The 23,794-nt window shown below is 48.1% G+C and overlaps 1 protein-coding gene and 1 long non-coding RNA gene across 6 annotated transcripts in view; one reads left to right on the top strand and one right to left on the bottom strand.

Annotated features, from left to right (window-relative positions):
• Window positions 1-19,949, bottom strand: part of TSPAN2 (tetraspanin 2) — a 58,585-nt gene extending 38,636 nt beyond the window's left edge. For 2 of the 3 annotated variants that reach the window (XM_060621664.3, XM_060621665.3), the window contains exons 1-2: window positions 19,130-19,273; window positions 3,414-3,516 (exon numbers count right to left, since the gene is read on the bottom strand). In XM_060621664.3, the coding sequence (XP_060477647.1) occupies window positions 3,414-3,516; window positions 19,130-19,198 (172 nt within the window). In that variant the 5' untranslated portion in view covers window positions 19,199-19,273. Of the gene's footprint in view, window positions 1-3,413; window positions 3,517-19,129; window positions 19,274-19,817 lie in introns of those variants that run through there. The other variant, XM_081796406.1, reaches the window with a different exon arrangement.
• Window positions 142-15,409, top strand: LOC144617209 (uncharacterized). Of its 3 annotated transcripts, XR_014138089.1 has the most exons (5): window positions 142-3,174; window positions 7,300-7,494; window positions 9,986-10,197; window positions 10,313-10,354; window positions 13,850-15,409. It is a non-coding gene; the product is annotated as an uncharacterized LOC144617209 (long non-coding RNA). The 3 variants fall into 3 exon arrangements; XR_014138090.1 differs by lacking the exon at window positions 10,313-10,354; XR_014138088.1 differs by having other exon boundaries at window positions 9,986-10,354.
• Window positions 19,950-23,794: the final 3,845 nt, after the last annotated feature.

Raw genomic sequence — 23,794 nt, 5'->3', positions numbered from 1 at the left:
TATGTTTGCATAAACCCACAGTTGATGAAATCCCCAAATTAAAACAGCCAGGAAGAGATCACTAGATAGCCAGACGCTTATCATCATTGAAAGGGAGACAGCTTTTCTTACATGTGTTTCACATAACCCAGGCCTTCATGACCTTTTAAAATGGGTTTTCTTCACTGATGCTGAAAATTTCCAGTTCAAGCTCAGAAACTGCATTATAGAGATTTACATCTGTCAACCTCAAACTTGGTGAGGAGGTGGGTAGGTGGCTGGGCATTAGGCAGTTACTTATTGCCAAACACCTTGAAGGAGAAGGTCTGCCTGTAAGTGAACTGGTTGATGTTTCCCATGTTTTGGTTCTAGCAAAGGGCGGGCTCCCCCCAGGTTCCACCTGAAGGCAGAAATGCAGCTTTTGATGGAAAGTCTTGAGAGTCCCTCCCGAGGAAGAGGGGATAAATAGGGTGCCAGTGCGAAGCCAACAGCATGTGAAGAGAAGACAGACTGAATGTTAATAACCCTGAACCACTGCGTGCCTGGATTTCAGGAGCAAAAGATTTCCGCTGTTTTATTGGGACGGATGTCTTGTTACGCCATCAGGTAACTACTGGCTTCAGAGTAGGGAGAGAAAATATTGTTGACCCTGGGCATCAGCTATAGTTGGTTGGAGGGGCTGGGTTAGGAAGACTGTGGTAAGAGAGCAGCCTGAACAATTAGCCATCACTTCCCCAGGAGAGGGAAATAATAGGTAACTGCTTGCCTTATGTTTGCCAGTGCTAATTCCGAGTCATGAGTAAGGCTCTCCCCAACTCAGTCAGTCTGTCTGAAACCCACCTGTCTTCCAAGGCCTCGTTCAAGCCCCCCTCCACTTGAGACTGTCCTGCCGGCCCCTAGTGCTTTCTCTCACTTCTTCTTCTCCTCCTTTTTTAAGGTAAGCTCTAGGCCCAACGTGGAGCACACACTCATGAGCCTGAGGTCAAGAGTAGCATGTTCTTCTGACTGGGTCGGCCAGGTGGCTCTTAGAAGTGTCTCCTAAATCTGTGACGCTGGTTTCATGTGACTGCTAAAGTCACAGGCACATACACCACCACTGTTCCCACACAATCTTTTCTCTTTTTTTCGTCTTTTTTTTAGTAGGCTCTATGCCCAATATGGGGTTTGAACCCATGACCCCGAGATCAAGGGTTGCATGCTCCCCCGACTGAGCCAGCCAGGCGCCCCTTCTACTTCCTAATTCAGTGGTTATGCTTGTGCCACTCGTTAGCACTTAAGTTTGCTTGTGATTGTTGTCTGCTGTTTATTACTGCACATGTCTGAGAGGCAAGAATCCCAGGACAACAGGATCAAACCATGCTGGCTAATCCAGCGGGTGCTGAGGTGTGACTATGCTGAACTGAGTCAGACATCGTGGGGAACAAGTATGAAATAAGCAGGTCCTGGACTACCAGCAGCATATGGGGGTTGGGGGGGGCAGGGAGATTCATTCCTTCTGCTCCCCTCCCCTGACTGTTTCTGGGCATCCCCGGGGAGGTGGCGCAGGACAAGGACAGGCCGAGCTTTGTCTTGGGGCACTGGGGCCTGCCCTGGGATGGAGACGAGGTTTTCAGAGCCAGGAGTTCCTCAAGGAGAAATATGTTAAATGTGCGTGCTGGCTCTGGACGGAAGGGTGTGCACTCCCTGGAAACCACGTGAGTGGAAAAGAGCATTTCGGTGCTAAGCATGATGGCAGATTCCTCCCCTCCGTCCTTGGCACAAAACTCTGACTTTGTCCAAGGGTCAGAGGCCCTCCGGGGAGCCTGGGCCCCTTCCCAAGCCCAGGGTGCCTCCCCATTAGTCAGAGAGCCAGTCACAGTAGTTCTCTTCTCGGCCATGATTGGCTTCGGCTGGAACACACGGTACAGTCCTGGCCAATAAGCTGCGAGGAGAGGTCTGCTGGGGGTCTTCTGACAAAGGTGGTATTCATCCCTAAAAGGGGCCACGCGAGGTGAAACTTCTTTTTTTCTCTCTTTCGGAGGTTGCCGTATGAGGACATGAGACGTGGAGCCACAACGGCTGTCTTTTAAACCCGAGGGGAGGTGTCTGAGGTTATCCCAAGGACTGCCGGTGGAAAGACGGAAAAACCCTGGCTCCTTGATGACTTTGCTGGACCCAGAACTAGCTCTGGAGACGAGACTCCCCACTGCCACTCTTCCCTCCCCACGTTTCATCAATTTCGATATACATTTTACATATTTACACTTTAATGTTTCTAAAATTAGCATGCATATTTTAGGGGCGGTCATGGCTGAATTGGCAGCATTTCTTCTTTCCCACCTCGAGGTGGAACTTAAAATAATTTTGTGTTTTACAAAAGACTGCATCTAAGATTTGATGAATGTGGAGTGTCCTTACAGTTACCCATCTTGTAGTAGGTTTTCTTGTTACTTGCTCCTGGAAGTATCCTCGCCGATCTGGCTGCTCTCTGCAGGAGGAGGCAGTGTGCGAAAGGTGCCAGGAACAGGAGGTGACACAGCTGTGGGTGGCCCTTCCTGGTGTGGAATGAGCCTGGGTGCTCAGTCCCCCCGGCCCGGCAGTGGACGTTGCTCTTCTCCGTGCTGGGAGCAAAGGACTTGCACAGGGCCCTGCTTCTCCCCCAGCAACTGACGCAGACCGTGTGGCTGCTACAGACCGTGAAATGGCCAGTCACACGGAGCTATGACCTGCAGCGACAACGGTCTGGAGCTTTTTGAAGTCTAGAGTCTGGGTGCACGCGGCTGGAGAGTGAGGACATTCGCAGAAGAGGACGAGGAGGAGATCAGAGGGACTAAACCCGGGGAAATGCTCAGCCCCTATTACTGACCACACTGTCTCAGAACTGCAGGCTGCCCTCGCAGCCCTCATCCCTTTCCTCCAGCTGGGTGGGGGAGGCAGCCTCTTCCCTGGGTAGGGAGCCCTGCCTTCTGCAGGCCCTAGTTAGGGATGGACTGAGCACCTCCAAACTTTGAGATGTCTCCTCACTTGGAATTGTGTCTCTCTCACGACAATTTAAAATAGCAGATCACACACAAAAAAACCTGACTCGGCAGAGACCCCATCAGCCCAGACGGACAAGAGGATGACCGATTTTGTGGCACACCCACCTCATTCGGAGGGCAAGAGGCAACCTTCTAACTCTTTGGAAATGAGATGTGGCTGAGAGAAGCACAGTAGGTCGGTCCTGGTCCTCCCACACTGGTCTTTCTTGATCCATGTGAGGAACAGGCAGGGTAGGGGTGCAGGGTCCTCGCCTGCCATGGCCACATGGCCCCTGCACCCTCGGGGCCAGGTGGAGTCTACAGGGGTCAGGTTTTGCGTCCTCACTTCCCCTCCATAAGTCCAGGTGCGGGTTCTGCCCTAAGCCTCCGGGGCAGCTCTGGTAAAGCTTAGAGAAGCAAGCTGGGGTCACTCACCCATGTAGAAATACTCCGGGGACTTGTCCTCTGATGAGAAGTCCTTCATGGTGCCTCCAAACCGAAACCATAGTCCAAAACCGATGACGGCCGACCCTGCCAGCTGAAAGGGAAACAACCTGGTTTTTCAGGGAATGGAAAGGGATGGTGTACACATAGTCTGGGAGTGGGCTGGGGGCACAGAGTGCTGAGGCTGGATGAGGGTATCCCTTCAGAAACCAGCCTGTCCGCCCTTCACGTTTCCTAGGGAAGGTGAAACAATGTGCTCAAAGCCTCTCAGGTACCTGATGTGATACCAGAACTGGGATTTCCTGATTCCAAGCCCAGAGTTTTCCCCATTCTGCCAGGCTGCCCTGCGGTGACTGGGCATAACAGCACAGCCTGGGAGGCATCTCAAAAAGAATGTTCCAATAAAAGTCCCCCTGGAAGGCATCTACCCTCTGCCACATCGTCCCTTGCTGGGCAGTCCGCACCTCCTCACCGACATCACAGTGAAAGGGGACCGTCACCACAACAGCAAGCTGAGCTCTAAGACCTGGAAGAAACCCACTTTTCTCAACTGGAAGAAAGCACACCACCTCAGAACCCACTTTCACCTCATGAGTGTGCAGTGCCCAGTTAGAAAGGTCTTTTAGAGGGATCTAGAACCCTGTCTCCACCAGGGCCTCTATGATCACAGTACGGCCTGGGGATGGTTTTGCAGGCAGAGAGGGAGCTCAGCTGTTTTTTTGTTTTGTTTTGTTTTGGTTTTTTTTTTTTTTTCTTTTTGGTTGCTATTTTGAGTTTCCATGGAAAGTGAGAAAGGAAAAAATAATTTTCTGAAAAAGCACGGTCTGTGTACTGTGCGGCTCATGGAGAGGCCGTGTGGCTGGCGCAGGCAGCGGCTGGTAGACTCATTGCCTGCTTCCTCTCGGCCACTCTGAGGGCTTCTGTGAGGCTCCGCATCAACGCTGGGAGTCTTTCCTCCCGTCGCAGGACTGTCACAACTCCTGCCACAAACACCCATCTCGAATTGTGTCCTATCAGTCAATCAACAGATACTCGCTGTGCACCTGCTGGGCTCGAGGCTCGTGGGGAAGCAAGCAGATGTCAAGATCGCCTCCTGGGTCGGCCAACCCCTCTCGTTGGTGCGGGGGTGCCCGAGCCCATCATCACATGAGCAGTTCAGAGGCTGCTTCTGGCCCGACAGGGAAGAGCACACACACATGCTAGCAACAGGACAGGATGTGGTCAGGGCGGTAGAGGTTTTCCGAAGGAAAAGGGCATCAAAGTCAGGGTCAGACCAGAGCCCTTTGGATGCAGCATCCCTCCATTCGCAGGACTGCTGCTGAAGGACCTGGTGCTCCCGTTTAGGGCTCTCTGGCTGGACTTATGTAAGGACTTTGTCCTTCCCTTGTCTCCAGGCCACTTCCCTCTGTGGCCGGCTTCTTCAGAAGAGCATGGGGAGTCAGAGGCTCTAGCACTCCACCAGCTGGACTCTCTCATGTGGAATAAGTAAAAGTTTCCAGTACTTAGGGGAAAGCACTAATTGGATAATGTGAGGGACAGCTAAGGGAGCTGGAGTCTGCCAGCTTTTTATTTTTTTATTTATTTTTTTATAGCATTTATTCATTTTTGGAAGATGGAGAAAGACAGACCGTGAGCAGGGGAGGGGCAGAGACAGAGGGAGACATAAGATCCCAAGCAGGCTCCAGGCTCTGAGCTGTCAGCACAGAGCCCGATGTGGGGCTCCAACTCCCAAGACCAAGAGATCATGACCTGAGCTGAAGTCGGACGCTTAACTGACTGAGCCACCCCGGAGTCTGACAGCTTTAAAAGGGGTTTTGCATGTTTAAAAGGGTAGCATGGCATGGAAAAATATTGAAAGAAGTCATGCTAAAACAGTCACAGTATGTATCTTTGAAGGTGGGATTATGGGTGGCTTTTTTTTTTCCCACTCTACCGTCTAAGTTGTGTGCATTAAGCATGTATTACTCTCGTAAACTTAAAAATGTTGTTTCTTTTCTTTCTTTTTTTTTTTTTTTTAAAGCATTATAGGGTAGTTTATCTGCTCAACCCTGAAAGAGCGGGGAGGCTTTTCTTGGGCCGTGCTTTAGTTTGGGAGGGAACCAGCTTTGAGGTCATTGCTGTTCTGGTGTAGGAAAGAGAATGATGCCCTTGGGAGGACACTGTCCTAGAAGCTCCCCGAGGCTGCCTGGGACAGACGTGCCCAGCAAAGCCTCACAGGCAACCCTCCCATCTTGCCTCTGCGGCGACTTGATGGAAAGACAGTTTCCAAATACAAAGCAAAATCTGTTGACAGAGGCGTCAGGCCAAAGGCCTGCAGCCACCAAGCAGACTGTGGAGGAGGTGACTGGTCCCAGGGACACCCCACCACGCGGCCACATTTTTGGCATGTCTGTACACAGACTTTAATTTATTGCTGTCTGGGATCACCCTCCCAGACGGAACACATTTGTCCACTTCTGGCACACATGTATTCACTGCATAATGGAAAATTAAAAGAGAAGTTGCAATTTAAAGCCACGGGGCAAGGAGAAAAAAATCTGGGCTTGCTCATCCACGCCCCCAACCCCAAACCACACGGGTTTCCTCCCGGGTCAAGGAAACTGTGGCTTAACTGAATGTCATCACTGTGTGGAGGGAATCCTCCCAGCACATAGCCACTGGCTATGTCAGGAATACGTGGGTGAGGACCAGTCAGGCCTGAGGTTGCTCGTGACAACAGTGATCGCTGCTTTGGAAAGTGACATCAACACAGACCACGTAGCCCTTTGGTTTTTTCAAACTCACCATTCCGGTAAGGCTCTTGTAATACTCTGATCACTGGACTCTGACTGATCTAACTCATGCTACAAACTGAATTAAATTGAAAAACTTCACCCCAACTCGAGTGCAGCCAGGGGCAAAGAGAGCAAGGCAGGTGTCAGTGAGTCCCCTTGCTCTGTGTGTCCCAAACCCGGGAAGAGACATCTCACTAAGTGATGTGGGAGAAGACTTCAGGCCCACTAAGCTTAAATTTTAACCCCTTCTAGGCCCAAACCCCTCCGTTTTTCCGCTCTTTCTTCTCCTTTTAATCTCAGCCACAACATGCACCTCAGCCAGTGTTGGAACAAACAAGGAATGAGGCCGCCCTTTCCTTCTCTTGCCCCTGCCCTCACCTCCTTCCCCTTCCTCCCATCTTTCAAGGAATCAACTGCGGTCCCAGTTGGGGATGTGCTAGGCTTTAGGAAATCAATGCTGAAAGACAGGACTCACAGTCTCACATGGAAGATAATCCCATGAATGGACACATGCAACGTAATGCAGGAAGTGTGCTCATGGGAGAGCGTCACACTGCCCTGGGGGGCAGAGCAAAGCATGACAACCGGTGTACGGCAGAAGGCATTTTGATTTACACCTTGAAGAATGGGCTGCAAGTCACTGAGCCAGGGAGGACTGGAAGGGGGGAGAAAATATCAGGCAGAGGGAACAGCATGGGTAAGGCTTTCCTTCCTTACTTGGAACCTGTGTTGGGCAGAGAGAGAAATCTGGGGCTGGAAAGGCACATTGGGGCAGACCATGCATGGCCCGTGGCTTCTACTTAGTTTGCTGCCATCTTGGAAAGCCCATGGCAGGGCCTTGAGGGGAGGGGAGACGGGAGCTACTCATTTTGATGGAACAATCAGGAGCATGAGTGCTTCTTCGTGCCAGACAGTGAGAAGCCAGAGATAAAGACCCGATGGCTGAAGGAGGGAGCAGGGACACTAGAGAGTGGATGTAGTTGAGTGGTGAGGATCCACTCTCCTAACTAAAGAACTTTTCTGAGGGCTGCCCCTGAGTCCAGGACTCGTACCAATCCTCATGCCTCTGGAGTAATTCTCACTAGAGCTGTTGTTTTTTCTAGGAATGGATGTTTTCCTACAGCAGCATGAGTGGGACTTTGATGTTGGTCACTTAAACATTTATTGAACATCTATTGTGAGCCAGGAGCCAAAGATTCATAGGAAAGGAAGACCCAGTTCCTTCTCAGGAGGATCTCAGGGGCTCATGGAGAAGCTGGTTCCCACCGGGTGGTCCACAACAGACACAAACCTTGCAGGTAAGAATTCAATCACAGAACCAGCCCACGAGAATATGCCAGATATCATTATCCTTTGTGTCACATTTCTTTTCTGAGGACCAACTGTGCATTACGAACTCAGAGAATGTGATGAAACAGAATTTTGAGGGCAAATGTGTGCCCACCATTTAAAAAGAGGACAGGAATCAAATAGGGGAAAAAAGGTAACAGTGAAGGGAACAGTGACATATACATCCATGTCATTAAATAGGGGGTCACCAGATATAACTATATTATGCATCTTCACAGGCAAGTGGTTTCAGTATCTAACCATACTCCAGAGCATTTGCAGGACACAAAGTTGCAAATTGTAAGCATATGTCTTTAGAGAAGGCAGTTTGTGCTCTAAAACTGAAGTAGCAGCGGAGAGGTCTCCAGACCTGCTCAGAAAGCATTTAAGAAAGTGATGAGCAAAAAGTTTCCTTTAAGGAATGGCTATCTGTCAGAAACAGATCATCTGGCACAAAGCAGAACTTGTCAAAGGATTTCAATTTTATTTTGCTGTATTTATTTCTACTTTCCTAGGATTGCTGATGAAATGTTCCATCTTGAGGACATATTTTTTTCACTTAAAGAAAACAAAGATTTCATGGATCACAAACATGGTTCTTTGGAAGGCACTAAGTTGGAAAGCGGGCTGTGCTGAGATGCGAAAATGCAAAGATCACTCCCCAGACCCTGGTGCCCAGGGCTGCCCAGCTTCCCACCCGCACCCACACCCACACCCAGAGGCGGCCAGCCAAACCTTGATCATAAAAAGCAAATACATGCTACTCTGCTACCTGATAACTAAACCCAGCAGAAAGCCCCCTATTTGGGTAAAAAAAGCTTCACTTGGGGAAGTTCTCAGTACATATTTTTTCACCTATATGGGAGACACAGTTTCAATTCCTCCTCACACTTGAGGGCCTCCGCTTACTCCTTTGCTGTTTCTTTAGCTTAGAAAGCTCTCCTCCCCTCTCCTCCCCTCCCCCTCCCCTGAGCTCCCCAACTTGCCCCCCATCCCCACCCCCAGCTATCAGCTCTCTTGTCACTTCCTCTGGGAAACCTACGCTGGCCTGCGTATGTATTTTCCTTCATGTCTCACGTAACCACTTCTATTTAAATATTTCTGGAATTCAGAGGTGCCTGGGTAGCTCAGTTGGTTAAGTGCCTGACTCTTGATTTTGGCTCAAGTCAGTGGTCTCACAGTCTTGGGATCGAGCCTCGCGTGTGGTCTCTGCTGACATGCGGGGCCTGCTTGGGATTCTCTGTCTCTCTCCCTCTCTCTCTCTGCCCGTCCCCGCTCTGTCTCTCTCAAAATAAATAAATAAACATTAAAAACATAATCCGTTGTAAATATTTCTGGCATTGAAAAAAACTAAGGCCTGAGCTGCATGAGGGTAGGGACAGGGTGTATGTTGATTTACCCCTCAGCCTTGTAGAGCAGGCTCCCAACAGACATCTGTTAAGTGCAAGAGTGGAGGGCCTTCACAAGGTTACCATTTAGGCTGTGCTGTGGACTGAACTGTGTCCTCCACCACCACCCAGATTCATATGCTGAAGCCCTACCCGCAGTGTGATGGTATTTGGAGGTGCGGCCTTTGAGGGATGATTAGGTTTAGATGGGGTCATGACGGTGAGAGCCCCATGATGGGATTCCCTTATAAGAGACCCTAGAGCCCGCACTCTCCCTCTCTGTCTCTCTCTCTCTCTCTCTGCCATGTGAGGACACAGTGAGAAGGCAGCCATCTGATTTCCAGGAAGAAAGCTTTCACCAAGAACCCAATCGGCCAATACCTTGATCTTGACTTTCCAAGCCTCCAGAATTGTGAGAAATAAATTTCTGTTGTTTAAGCCAATCTATGGTATTTTTTTTTTTTTATGGCAACCTGACTTGACTAAGATAGGCTGACAGGAATGATTGCCCCCCAAGGGAATACTTTGCAAAATACTATTTTCAAAAACATCTGAGCCTGGGAAACGCTGTGCAGACACCTTGGAAGGCACTGTGTGAACACACTGCTGAATATACTCAGCAAAACACTTTCCCACAGAAAACCAAACCAAAACTAGCGCAGGTAGTTATCACTTCCGTGTTTCCTAAGCCTGTGCAGATGTGTGCTGTTCCCTCATGCGTGGACACAGGGTACGTCTCCACACGCTTTTTACAGGCAGGGACATATGAATGCAATTAGAGCAGCAATCAAGGACTCGAATGAAAGACTGAACAAAAGCAATTTTGGATTCTTGCTTCTCCAGGGTGAACACCATGTGCGCCCACAACCCAGCTCATCTGCAAATCTCTTCTTGGGGATGAAGTCACGCAAAGCTGGAAATGACACTTGAACCCCAGAGTTTCCATTAAAAGCTTTTAAGCTTGGGGGCAGTTCTCATCCCGGATGGAATCACGTAATGAGCACTCACAGTTTTGATGTGATTGCAAACCACATTATGATACCATAAGGGTAATGGAGTTTCATCCTTTCAGCAGGCAAACGTCAGAAGCACATTTGCTCTGGACGGTGACACTAATTTTCTCAAGGAGGAAAGCCAGCTCCCAAGATTTTCATCCCCTTATTCAGTGAAAGGAGGCAGACAGCACTTTCTCAAAATCGAGGATTCTGTCAGAAGAAACCCAAGAGCCAAAGGCCACAGGAGACCTGAGGAAGCTCGCTGCCTTTGCCCTGACATCCGGAGCAGGTGAGGTGTAACGGGGAGGCAGGGCTGCAGCAGTGTATGTTAGCTTGGAAACGTGCCGGTTAGATACCAGGGTTTCTGATTTTCCCTATTATTTTTCTCATAACGGTTTCATTAGAACAAGCTCGTGCTTCAGAAATTCCCGAAAGACTGCCTCTGGGTAAGGATATATTTTAAAACCAATCCATGTTGAATTCTCTGCACTGATGGTAATGTTCTGCAATCAAAATCGCGACAGAATCAGGAGCATGTCCTCTCTGGAAAGAATGCCGGGTTATAGATTTGAGCCAAACACACCTTCTTGTGCTTGTTTAGGTCATTAGGAAGTTAACTTGTGTGGCTCAGCCGGCATGGCATTGCGTGGGGGGCAGTGTGGAAGTGCTGGGTCACCCCAGGGACAGGAGAAGGAAACTAACCTGGGGTGGAGCTTTCCTCCACCCCAAAGCAGATACAAGACAGGTGCTGGAAAGTGTGTTGCATTTACTCAGTGGTTCTACACAACGCCTTGTCTCTAAAGAGATACAGGGCAAAGGAGGAGGGGGGAAGGATCAGGAAGGATTAGGAGAAAGGTGATGGCCGTATAGTTGTCTTTGACAGCAACACAAATATCACAGACTGCTGGCTAATGATTCCAGTGAGCAGATGGCTTCATCAAGGGAAGATCAAATACAGAACTAACATCCAACCCACCAAGTCACTGAAGTGAATGAAATCCGCTGTCTGCCTTAGCTCACCTAGCAGATGACTTCCCAGGAGGACAGTAATGGCCTTTTCTACATCCTCTGACTTCCTCCTTACAACACCTGGCTGGCTCTTATCCCAGGCTCGCCCTCTGAGTAGACATATACCTTGAGGGCTCCAATGCCTACTGTGATATCTCATCTGTATCAAGCTTTATATGAGCAAAGACTGGGCATGAAGCAATATTTGTTTTAGAGCCTAATATCTTTCAAGGTATCTCAAGAATTATTCTTGAGATACATAGGATTCTTAAATATCCATCAATGATAATGCTCTCCATCCAGTTTTAGATGGTACAGAGAAACAACAGGAGGAAATAAATGTTTCAGGTAGAACTCAGGTCAGACTGGAACAAGCCTAAAAGCTTTGGTTTATTAAAAAGTTAGCTTGGATGGAATCCCGGAGAAATCCTGAAAGTCCAGCTTGGTGTTCTAGAGAGCTTTTACTTAACAGCAATTTTGCCAGAAGCCATTTGTGCCGTGAAGGCAGACAGCGCTGGGACATTAACAGGGGACCGGACAGATTCGAGCATGTGCAGGGAGAGCAAATGGGCTTCCTGGCTGAGTGACAGCAACTTTCAGGGCACCAGGCCCTGCTCCACAGGGGGCTTTGCCATCCTCGCCCAACTTCCGTGCCCCAGTTTATAAGCTGACTCTTTCCCAACCACCATTACAATGGGGAGGACGGGGCTTGGCACGCACTTGGGAACACTGCCAACGATTCTTCTTGAAAATTTTACCGCTTCTGAGTATTCTGACTGCATAGTGATGCCCTCAGGCTGGATCATAACAAAAACATCCACCATATAGTGCTGAGGTGTCGACAGGCGGAGGTTCTAGGCATCCTAGATTGGAATCAGGCTCTGTCACTTACTAGTCTGTGATCTTGAGCAAGACACCTGATCCCTCTAACCCTCAGCTTCCTCATCTGCAAAGTGGAGGTAATAACCGTGCCTCCCTAAGAGGTTAAATGAGTTCACGGTTCACACTTAGGAGAGGGAGTGGGAGTGGCACTTAGTGTCATTATGGTGGTAGAGGTGCTAAAGTTACTGCATACAGTCAAACTGAAAACTGAATCCTACTCAAGGTAGGAAACACCAGTCCCATAGTACCAATAACTAAGTCTTCTGCCACCTGTCTCCCCTCACTTTTATTTTAGCTCTATGCTCTTTCCAGGATAGCTAGAATCCCCTTGAGTTTTCTCAATCATCCGATACTCCAGACGTCAGTGCCCCTTTCTAAAAACTATACTTCCCCTCTCTCTTTAGTTTTATAAGACCTAATGAGAGATAAACAGAAAAAATGGTTTAGAGAGAAAGAATAACTATACTTAGGCTAGAGCTATCCAATAGAACTTTTCCCAGTGATGTGAATATAGATATTCCCTCTCTGCGCTGTCCAGTATTGTAGCCACTAGCCCCCTATGGTTATCAAGCACTTGACATGGGGCTACTGTGATTGGGGAGCTGAATATTAAGTCTCTTTTAATACTAACTAATTTAAATCTGAGTGGCCGCATATGATTAGTAGCACGGTCAGCATATTGGAATGCACACATTCATCACAGCTCCAACCTTCTCTCCTGCTGGTCTGCAGACTTAGAGTGGTTGACACCAGAGAGTCTGGGGCCACACACGGAAACCCAGCTCTGTCGCTGGCTGGCTCAGAGTCCCCGCCAAGTCTCTTAAAGTGTCTGCACCTCTGTCTCCTCCTGTGCAAACTAGGGGTAACAATAGCTGCTATTTCGGAGATGGGAGTGAGGATTTAAGGAGCTAATGTAGAAAATGCGCTCAGGAAAGCAGCGGCACACAGCTTACATTTATATAATGCTTACTATTCTTCCTCAAGGTTTTGCTTCTGAAATTAAGTTTAAAAACTGTCTCTTGATACATATATACCCTTTCTCGATTCCCATCTTGCTTTTCCTCTGTCTTAAACTGATCAGTCATGTTCTCAACCTCTCTCCTGCCTCTCATATACTGGACCTGACTCTCGGCTTCCACATCTGTAAAATGGGGATAATTACATTATGTCATGGGCCCGTTGCAATTTGTGATCAAATGGGATAAGGCATGCGAAAGCATTTTGTAAACTAAAACATCATATGAATGTTAATTAGCATTATTATTTTCGTGTCCAATTAAATCCAAAAAGGATGAAAAAGGCCGGCCAAGGTAACCCTTACTCATCTGTAAGATATGCTCTCAGCCAATCGGATATTCTCATTTTACCTGCTTCTTCCTCAATTCCTTCTCCGAATTCTTTAGCAACCGTGACGTGATTTGCCTCAGTGGTCAGTACAGCATCACTTACTTCAGGAGAACAGCCCTGTTGTGATGTTAATGGTCAATATTAACGTAGGGGATGGAGGTTATGTTCTTTTTTGTCACACATGGTTGGAGACATAAGGATATTGCATGCATGTTCTAGAATTGCACAGTGAAATGAAGTGAACAATGGACACATGGTCACTGGGTAATTCTAGAAACCATCAAGTCTTAATGTGAAAAAAAAAAAAAAAGTCTTTTAAGAGAAATGCCATAAGGAAGCCAAAACAAAGGGTACTCTCTGCCCCGTTCAGAAATGAGAGCCACCAGTAGGTCTTTGACCTCTTCAGGCCACATCTAAACCAAAGCGTATTCCCTAGACCAGCAGCATCAGCATCACTGGGAGGCTTGTTAGAGATGCAGACCTACTGAGCAAAGTGGATATTTGGACAAGATCTTCCAATGATTCACAGACACACTGAAGTTAGAGGGGCGGCCATCACCAAAGGCTTTCCCATCGCTTCTCAAAGCCTTCCCCTTGGTAGTAGAGAGGGAGAGCAGGGCACAAACAGGCAGCCCTTGTGCTGCCATCAGTGAACGTAGTCCTGTTGGCCAGAGCTTTGCCAGTGACCGCTGAACCTCTTCTAGGTGCGGAGAGACAAAGGAGGATCCCAGCAAGAAACAGTCACTGCCCTCGAGGAGCAAAGACACTAGAGAGGAAATAAGCCACAGTGAAAGGGAAAATGGAGCGCTAACATAGAGGCATGAGCGTCTCAAGGTCAAGGACCGTGTCTTAATCATTTTTGAATGCCCAAGCACTTGGCAGGGTGCCGGGCACACAGTAGGTCGTCAGCATATGTCTCCTGAGGAACTGCAGAGGACATCTGTCCTTTGGACTCCGTGCCTTTCGGAAGCTATGAAACTCTTGCCCTTTTAGTTGGTTGGTTGGACCTAGGCCACTTACCTGCCACTTCTCTTTACCTTTATGAACCTCTTAGATTCTGGTTTCTACTTGTACTTCTAATGCTTAAATATGACTGCTGCTAATAGCTTACATTATTGAGTGTTACCTATGCACATGTACTATACTTACTATTTTGCCTATAGTAACTCATTTTATCTGCACAAAAATCACAGATGGATGTTGGTACTCAATTATGTCTATTTTATAGATGAGAAAACTGAGGCTCAAAGAGGTTGAACAACTTGTCCAAGGTCCCCTAGTTAGTAAATAACACAGGCAAGAACAACCCAGGCAGTGTGATGCCAGTATCCACCTTCCTGGCTTTGAGTTCCTGGATTTGAATGGCCATACTGCCTGGACCTGTCCGAGGTCTACCCGACTACTGGCACTATACCTCTAGCCTCCACACACTGGCACTGTCATAGACTCCTTGCCCCCTCCAGCAACGCTAGGCCCCTCTTGTCCACGTTAGGGGAGGCTGGCCTCCACTGCTATCTTCCCCCCCTAGACAGAAATCAGAAACAAAGACTATCCTACCAGAAGGCCAAGGAAATTCCTGTCTGCCTTCTGGAGTGGTCTAGCTTTTGGGTGGACTCCAAAGAATACTTTCTTCAGGTATTTTTCTAAACCAGTATTCTGAACGGGTGGTAGCTCTGAAGTCGCTGTTTGAATTAAATTTGACAAAGTGGAGGAGGCAACCTGTGTAAGCTTCAGTAGGGTCAAATATGTTTTACTCCCCAGCCCACGGGACACAGTCTTTCCCAACAGCACCTGCTAGACATCACCGACTGAAACCCCAAAGCTGCATGAATAGTGGTAAGAAGGAAAGGAGAGAAACTTCAGACAAGCCATATATGGCATGTGACTTTCAACAATGAGCAGTCCTGCTTCCTGTCGGTCGCTAACACCAAGTTGCTCGGTATAGCACAATGATAGGAAAACGCTGAGCGTACAACAATAAACCAAGGAATAAACAGCGCCCAGGTTTTTCTTGAAACCAACATATGCAGTGTGGTGGACTGTGGTGTTTTGTTTATATTGCTATGCAACAGAAGAAAAAAATAAAGGTGATTTCAGTGAAAGGCATGGGAATATACTGTGCTATCTGATTACAGTGTCCGAATTTAGACATGACAGATGTTGGGAGGGGTTCCATGTTAGACATCGACCATGATAACAGACATGAATTTGGTGGGGTTCATGGCTAGGCTGTACTTCTGTTTTTAAAAATTCAGTGGTGAATACAGTCAGCGGCCCTGGGCCAGGCAGTGCTGTGCTGGCTCTGGCAGGATATAGCTGAATGTTTATAAAATCAGGAGCACAGCCTGGGGAGGCTTACTTAAACCAAACTGCCAGAGGAGGCTGCAAATTGATTTGTCAAATTGCAGATCACAGAACACACCCACCCCTACCTCCTTGCCTGCCTTCTGTTGAAGGCCTGCTAGGAAAGAGAGTGTAGTCCCCGAGGGGGACCTTCTATCTCATAGGGGCAGACACCCAAACATCCAACAGTGTGTGGCAATATTACACTTGAATATCACAGTTAAAGCCCAGCCTTCCAGGAAAACTGGCCCCCACCCTCTGCCCATTCCCCAACCTCCCCACAAACCCCTCTAACCAGGAAAAACAACTTCAGAAACTAGGGTGGGGCTTTTCTGGAATCAGGTTCCCTCAGTTACAGTGAAGGTAGACATCTAGATAATTTATCCCAAATACTGATTTTCCCCTAAATCATTATGTACTGGTTTCAGCTGGCCGTTTCCCTGTGGTTGTGCATGTAGAGGACCTGGGAAGGCCTCTTGTAACTGCTGCTGCTCCGAGACCCACAGTCCCCACCCTCCCATGGAGAGAGGAAGACCCCATACCACCCGCACCCATCCCTGCCCCTGTCCTGGGCTCAATCTGCCCAAGAGAGAACAAATTGGCAGGTAATGAGCAGGAAGAGATAGGCTCGGTCGTCCAGATAAAGTCGATCATTGATTATCTGTGCAAACTGGAAAGGTTATTTGTACCACGTCCTCTAACCTGCAGATTCATGAATTCATTCTACAGACTATTCACTGCGTGGCTCCTGCGTGCTGGGTTCTGTTCTAGGCACTGGAGGTGCTGTGAACAAGACATAAAAACAAAACAAACAAACAAAAAACTCCTGCTCTCCGAGCACTCCGAGTTCTAGCGCTCCAAATTCGTGAGTACGAATTGAGAAGATAACATGTAGTTATCCTAAAACAAAGACAAGCTGCAAGCCATTTGGCAAACATACAGGCTATTCCCCCAAATTACAGGACTCGGGAAAGAGAGCTAATTTTTATCGAATGCTTCCTGTCTGCACTAATAACAACGCTTTTTGAGCACTTACTATGTACTAGACTCATAGGAAGAGGAGGTCAGGCGCTTTACACATTTCCTTTTAATCCTCCTGACAACCCCATTACCTCAATAGTATGGACGAGAAAACAGACTCCTAGAGATGAGAATAGCTTACTCAAGCACACTCTGCCTGGGATCTCTGCACTCAAGCCTGACCCCTTTGTCAGATTGGCTGGTGGCATCGCTCCCTTGCCTTGCCTACCTTCATTCAACCAGTCCTTCGGGGTTCAGCTTAAGCACCCTATTCTTCAGGACAAGAGTCCTGACTCCTCACTATTGCTGTGATCCTTTCTCTGAACTCCTTAATTAGATCATACATATAAAAGGTCACGACTAACCCCAGTAGCTAACACATGGTAGACGCTCAAACATCACTTCGTTCCTACTTCCCTTCTTTACTGTGCTTATGGCCAGAAGTGTGAACTTTTCGCTTGATTATATACTTATTAACTTGTTGTTCTATATGCATTGGGCTTGTTTCCTTAACAACATTAGCAAACTTAGGGAACAGCATTTTATATTGGCAAATTATACATATTAATTTATATTTCTATGTGATAAATTATCTTTATAATACTTATTTAATAATTGTTTAACAGTGGTTCTCAAACTCAAGCATGCATCAGAATTACCTAGAAGGCTTGCTAAAATAGATTGCTGGGTCCCTCCCCCAGAGTTCCTGCTTCAGCAGGCCTAGAATGGAGCTGAGAATATGCATTTCTGACAAGTTCTAAGGAAACGCTGATGCTGCTGGTCTAGGAACCACTCTTTGAGAAGCCCTGCTTAAGAGTGTGATGTACCACAGTGCTTAGGAGTTCGAGTCCTGCCTCTGCCACTCACTAGCTATTTGACCTTGGGCAAGTCAACCTATTTGAGCCTCTTTCTTCAACTGTAAAAATGGGGATAGCAATATTATACACGTGAGGACTGTTGTGAGGATTAAGTGTAATAATGAATGCAATGTGCTTAGCATTGTCCTGACACACAGAAAACATTCAAGAAATGCTTCCTCTTATCCCTGGAAGGGCTGGCATAACATCAGGCACTAAGTAAGCACTGAGCCCAGCCCGAGAATTCCTTCTAAGGCTGATATGAAACTTGTTTTGAATTTGTAAGCAGCGAGAGCGAAGGGTGTCACCCAAGCATGACATCTATAATTAACAGCTTTTGAAATTAAGCCACACTATTAAAAAGCACAACATAAAGGGCCTTTAGAAATGTCCCTCCCTACAGTAGGCTGAGTGTAAATACCTGGGATACAAAAACCATGTGTATTTTTAAAATTCAGGGGCTGTCTTTGGGGTGCCTCCTTCACACCTTCCCCTGCTGCAGGATGCTGAGCCTGGTAACTTGTCTTCTGAGAGGCTGCAGTTGCTGAAGTCACCCAGCCATCTGGGCTAATGGGTTGGCAGACATGAGCAGAGCCCATCACTCAATAATTAATTAGTTGCAGCCATGGGAAGACCGACTCCCCAGAGCCCATAGGACAATCACCATCCTCTTCCTTCCTGGCTGTTTCAAAGCACCCAGGCCACTGCTGCTCCCCCCACCCCCCCCACAACCCGCCACCCCAGCTTTAAGAACCTGTTCATCCAAAACAAAATTTTTATTTTCCCCCAGGGTCTAACTGAGCAGTTATACTGACTGACAGTTTCTTGAGAAAGCCCAAGCAGGAACGTGCAGAGAAAACAATTTTTAGACCTTGTCCTCCAGGGCCCGAGACAGGATAGCCGGGGATCTAGGGATGGTCTGGTCCTAACCTCGTCCCAATAATATAGGAGACCAGGGGCATGGCCCTATCTCTCTGTGAACCACTAATCCGGGGAATGCTGGTTCAATGCAAAGTTGAATGAGATCATCTGTGGTATTTAGCAGAGGCTGCGGGCTAGGGGTTGTGGGGAGATGCCGATGCCCTTTGCAAGCCTCTCTCTTCCGTCCATACGCTTCGCAGAAGAGCACCACCACCCCCTCCCGGCCCGTGGTACCCTCTTCTAACACCCAGAATAAGGACGACCCCCCCCCCCCCCATACCATTTTCACTCCTACCCCCAATTTCCTAAACAAAACCATCCTCGCCAGGTGGTGTCTCCACACACGCCCTTTGGGGCACCACCCCCGGCAGCCCCATCCTGGGCTCGGGGGGGGGAGGGGGGGGGAAAGGGGGGGGTTCTCTTCCAGCGCCCTGGCCAGGCCCCCGCTGCGGTAGAAAGGGAGAGCAAGAAGGGGTGAGTGCCCTGGAGGCTGGGGGGACCCACTCCTCAGGAGGTGAGGTGAGGAGGGGCTGGTGTCCCCGCATCTGGAGTCACCAGCTGAGGCAGAGGTTCCTCAAAGGTAAGATCCACAAGGTGTCCCCCACCTTCTCACCGTTTCTTGTTGCTCAACCTCTCCCTCCCTCTGTGCTTCCTTCCCCTCCATCCCTCCCCTTTTATTCCCCCCCTCCCTCTTTGTCTGCCTCTTCCACACCTCCGCCTGTTTGAACACCCAGCCTTCAGGAGCCCGGCTCGGACGCCGCAAAGGCCAGCTCCCCGGGGACCCTGGCCCCGCGCCCCCGCCCGGCCCCTCCCCTGCCCGGCCCTCCGGGCTCCGGGTCTCACCCAGAAGAGCAGGTTGAAGCCGAGCAGCAGGTACTTGATGCATCGCAGGCCCCCGCGGAAGCGCCCCATGCTGCGGCCCCGGCGGCGGGATCCCGAGTCCCCAGGCCCGCGCTCGGAGCGCCGGGAGCGGCGGGAGCCGGCGGGGAGGGGGCGGAGCGCGAGGGGCCGTGGGCGGGGCCTGAGGGGGGCGGGGCGGCGGGGCGGGGCCTGCGCCCGGCGCGGGGCTGGAGCGGGCCCTAGGGGACCCCGAGAGACTGGCGTGGGGTGGGGGCGCAGAGGGGGCGGAGAGCCGAAGGCCGGAAGGATGCGTCCTCCGCTGTGCCCCCGCGGCAGCGCGGGACCGTCCCTCGGTTGCGGGGCCCCGCGGGCGCAGCGCTCTCGGTGCTTCTGCGGGCATCTGACGGGTAGGAGCGTCCGCTGGGGACAGGAGACCCATTTAATCAGCGCCCTGTGCAGAGACTCATTTGAGGCCTGCGGTGGCGGTTGAGAATGAGGACGCGGCCCCGGTGGCTGTGGAAACCTGGGAAGGTGGCCTCGGGCAGAAGAGAAAAGTAGGACCCGGGGCCGCCCTGAAGCTGGCAGTACCCGGGCTGTGATCCCCCGGCGCCGGGCGAGCGCACCGGCCGCGGGGCCCCTTCTGGGGATCCCCCCGCTTCGGTCGCTCCCGCACTCCTCCGAGAACTCTTACCTTAATAGGCAAGAACTGGCAGAAGGCGCGGGATGCGGTTACCCTGCGCCCTGATGGCTCCCCACCCTGCCCCTTCTGCACTGAGCGGGGGAGTCAGTCAGACCCCTCGGGTCCCGCTGGATTCGACTGGTGGGAGGGCTTCGAAAGGAATTCAGATCCTGGGGTATTAATTGTGATGTGGACACGGGAGAAAAAGGCGGGGGGGGGGGGCGGGTTTTGTGTTGCTCTGTTTTATTAAGTTAGGCTGCTGGCAGGGAAACCAGGCTCCCGCTCCCATTGACTAAGAGTCTGCAATATGTGGTGCCAGACGGTATGGGGGCGACAAGAAAGTGTAAAATCCAGGAATCCTGTGCATCAATTCAGCAAAACTTGAAGTGCCAATTATAGGCTAGGCATAGTAGCAAGCCCCAGGGACTCAACAATGAGACAGCCAGGCCTGGCAGTACCTTCTCTGGTGGTAGAGAGACATCTGTAAGCACATAGTTACAGCAAGATGGGGAGGTTGGGCAAGGTGCTGGCCAGCAGAGCTGGACCTCACCTCATTAGACAGGGAAGACTTTACAAAGGAGAGTGGGCCTGACCTGGTCTCCAAGAATGAGGTGAGCACAAAGCAGAGCAGTCCAGGCAGATGGGACAGCATGTACAAAACCACAGGGCTGGAGAGACCAAAGCCCCTCCCCCCCTCCCCCCCCCCCCCCCCCCCACGACCTCCAACTAGGAGAAATGTAGTTAGCTCAAGTGGAACAGACAGGAGGTGAATCTGGGAGGTGGTGGGCATAGCTCTCAGCTGACAAAGGTCCAAAAGTATCCTTGGGTCTCAGTTTCTTCATTTGCCACATGGAGATCATAGCACCTGCTTCATAGAGTTGTGAGGATTCAGTTACTCTTTGTAAAGTGCCTAGAACAGTGCCTGGCGCAGAGTAAGTACTCTCTAAAGCTAAGCTATCACCGCATCACACTCTTTATCAATCAGCCGGTTTCTACCATGTTGCCATCTTTGCCTCCATCTGCGTCTTTGGACATTTGTTTGAATAGTGAATTTTATTTATGAAAATGAGTAAGAAGCCAGAAAAAGAAAAGTGCTGATTCTGGTAGTAAGTCTCAAATAGTGCAATAGAGACAAAGATGTGAGTCATGAGGTATGCAGAAAGAGGCAAATGGCTTCCATCAAACACTGTTCTAGGTCTCTCATTTCTGCTCTATTATGAAGGAAAAGAACTAAAGAGTAGGGTCTCGTACCTAGTGGGCATTCAATAAATCTGAACTGAATGAACAGCAACGATATTATATTTTAAATATATGGTTGAATTTTAAGTCTCTAAGACAAAATGCATTTAGAGATGATATATTCAAAACTCTTGAGAACAGAATCCTTATAATAACATGTAAATGTATTATTCCTTCATACTATGATTTTAGCACACATGTATTAGAGACAGATGGTTCCCTACCTAGCATAACAGGTTTAGATTTTGAATATCGACTTTCCCAGCTCCCCCCCCCCACCCCATCTATAAAGTTGTGTCTTAGGGGAGCTGACCCTTGACAGGACTGGGGTACCGTGACTGATAACACATTTGCAAGAATCCATTATTATACGAAAATGGGGGGCTACAATACATGACATACTCAGGAAGTTAGCTTTTAAACTAGGTGTTATGCAAAGCCACAGACAAGATCTAGGCAGGAGATAAGATGGTTAGATGTCTATTTTTAGAATGGTCAAGCTGGGGCCACATGGAAGATGGTTTAAAGTTAAGACTTGAGACTAAGCAGTTCAGGGAAGAAATGAGAACTTGAACCAAGACAGTGGCAGTGGATATAGGAAGGAGGCTCAGATCTGAGAGAGACTCAAAGACAGAGAAAAGATCAAGACTATGAATATGAGGAGTAGAGAGGAAAGAAAGGTAAGGATGATTCCTGGGCTCCTTACTTGGGTAATTAATCAGGTCCAGGGACCATCAATTCAGAGAGGGAGTATAGGAGGTGGAACAGGTTTGGGGGAGAATGTTATATCTACTGTAGCTGGGCTTTCCTGTCACCCAATCCTATATCCAATTTAGAGGACAGGGAAGCTGGGTACCTGCCTCCTGGTTTCCTTTGCAGTTCTGATTAATGGTATTTATGTGGAAGGCTGCTGGAGGCTTCTGGAAAATCTGAAGTTGTGTTAATAAAAGTTCAATTGTCACTGGCATTGCTTCCTTCCCCTTTTTCCTATCTTGAACTCAGACATGATGCCTGGAGCAGTAGAACACTTTGTGGCTATGAGGAAAGGCCAAGTGAATGGCAGACCTGCCAGGAGATCGTTGAGTTGCTGAGCCAACGCCAGCAGCCGTCCACCTCCAGATCTCTTGTTATGTAAGAAAAATCGCCCTCGTTTTGTTTGTTACATTCTGTCACTTGATGATATTTCTAACTGACACAGGAAGACAGTAAATTCATATTTGGATCTGTTGAGTTTTAGATCTGATGGGAAATCCAGATGGAGTGGTCCAGGAGAAGATGGAAAGATTATTGGGATTCTGGAGAGAGGTTTGGGCTGTTGAAGTTAGAGATTCATTAGCAAATGGCGCTAATAGAAACCAGTGGTCTCAAACTTTTGCCCACATGTCCCTCAAAGAATTATGAAAAAAATATTCTCATTTGTACACTTTGCCCAATATTTTACTGTGAATATTTTCAACGTACAGAAAAGTTGAAATACTTGAGCAGTGAGCAACATACACACACTACCTAGATTCTCCCATAAACATTTTGCTTTAGTTACATTACTTATCTCTACATCTGTCCATTTTCAATCTATTTTATTTTTTGTACATTTCCAAATACATGTTTGACACCAATACATTTCACCTCTAAATTTTTTGGCATGCATGACACTACCTATATTAGTAGTTTTTCTTTTTTGCTTGAAGTAAAATTTGCCTCAGTGAAATGTACACGTTTTTAAGTACCCCATTCGATGATGTTTGACAAATGCTTTTGCGTTTATGACAAAGAGGTCCCTTGAACTCTTTTGCAGTCAGTCTGTGCCCCCGTCCCTTCTAGAGGCAACCGCTGTTCTGATTTTTTCATGATAGATTAATTTTCCCTCTTCTGTAACATCATATAAATGGAATTTTACGGTATTTACCCTCACATTTTTTAAATTTTATTAATATTTTAAATGTTTATTTACTTTTGAGAGAGAGAGACAGAGCGCGAGTAGGGGAGGAGCAGAGAGAGAGGGAGACACAGAATCCGAAGCAGGTTCCAGGCTCTGAGCTGTCAGCACAGAGCCTGACGCGGGGCTCGAACTCACGAACTGTGAGATCATGACCTGACCTGAAGTCGGACGCCTAACAGACTGAGCCACCCAGGTGTCCCATACCCTCACATATTTTTAAGTTGACATATAAATTTCTTTATTATAAGTTAGAATATTTGCAAAAGATGTCATTTCTAATGTATTTTAAATATCGACATAAAAAACGGTCACATCCCTCATTTTAATGCATCCACTAGAAACTTAGTGCCAGTGTCATTTGCTACCGACCATCACCCATTTCTTTTTATGTCTCAGGTTTAACACTTGAAATGACAATATGAAATGTTTCATCAGGTCTAGTGCATGACAATCTCTCAATTTTTAAATTAATTCAGAAAACTTAATTCAAGATAAATTTTTATTGAGGTGCAATTGACATACATTATATGAGTTTCAAGTATACAACATAAAGATTCAATATTTTTACATATTCATCATCCATTTAAAAAATGTATAAACAAGCTCATCTTCAACAGAGTAAAGGTTTCACAACTTTCCTTTTTCTCTTTGAACTTGTATTTCCATTCTATCTTTCCATGCGATGTAATCCTAAAGTAATTTTTATGCTTGAAAGATTTTTCTTGAATGTCCTTTTATACTTGTCTGAGCAAATATTACTATATGTTTATTAAAAGAAATTTTGCCTCCTGAGACCCTAAGGCTCTAAATG

Source organism: Panthera onca, chromosome C1 (genome assembly GCF_046562875.1).
Source record: "Panthera onca isolate mPanOnc1 chromosome C1, mPanOnc1 haplotype 2, whole genome shotgun sequence".
Lineage (NCBI taxonomy): Eukaryota > Metazoa > Chordata > Mammalia > Carnivora > Felidae > Panthera > Panthera onca.
This window is presented reverse-complemented; position numbering and strand designations above follow the sequence as displayed.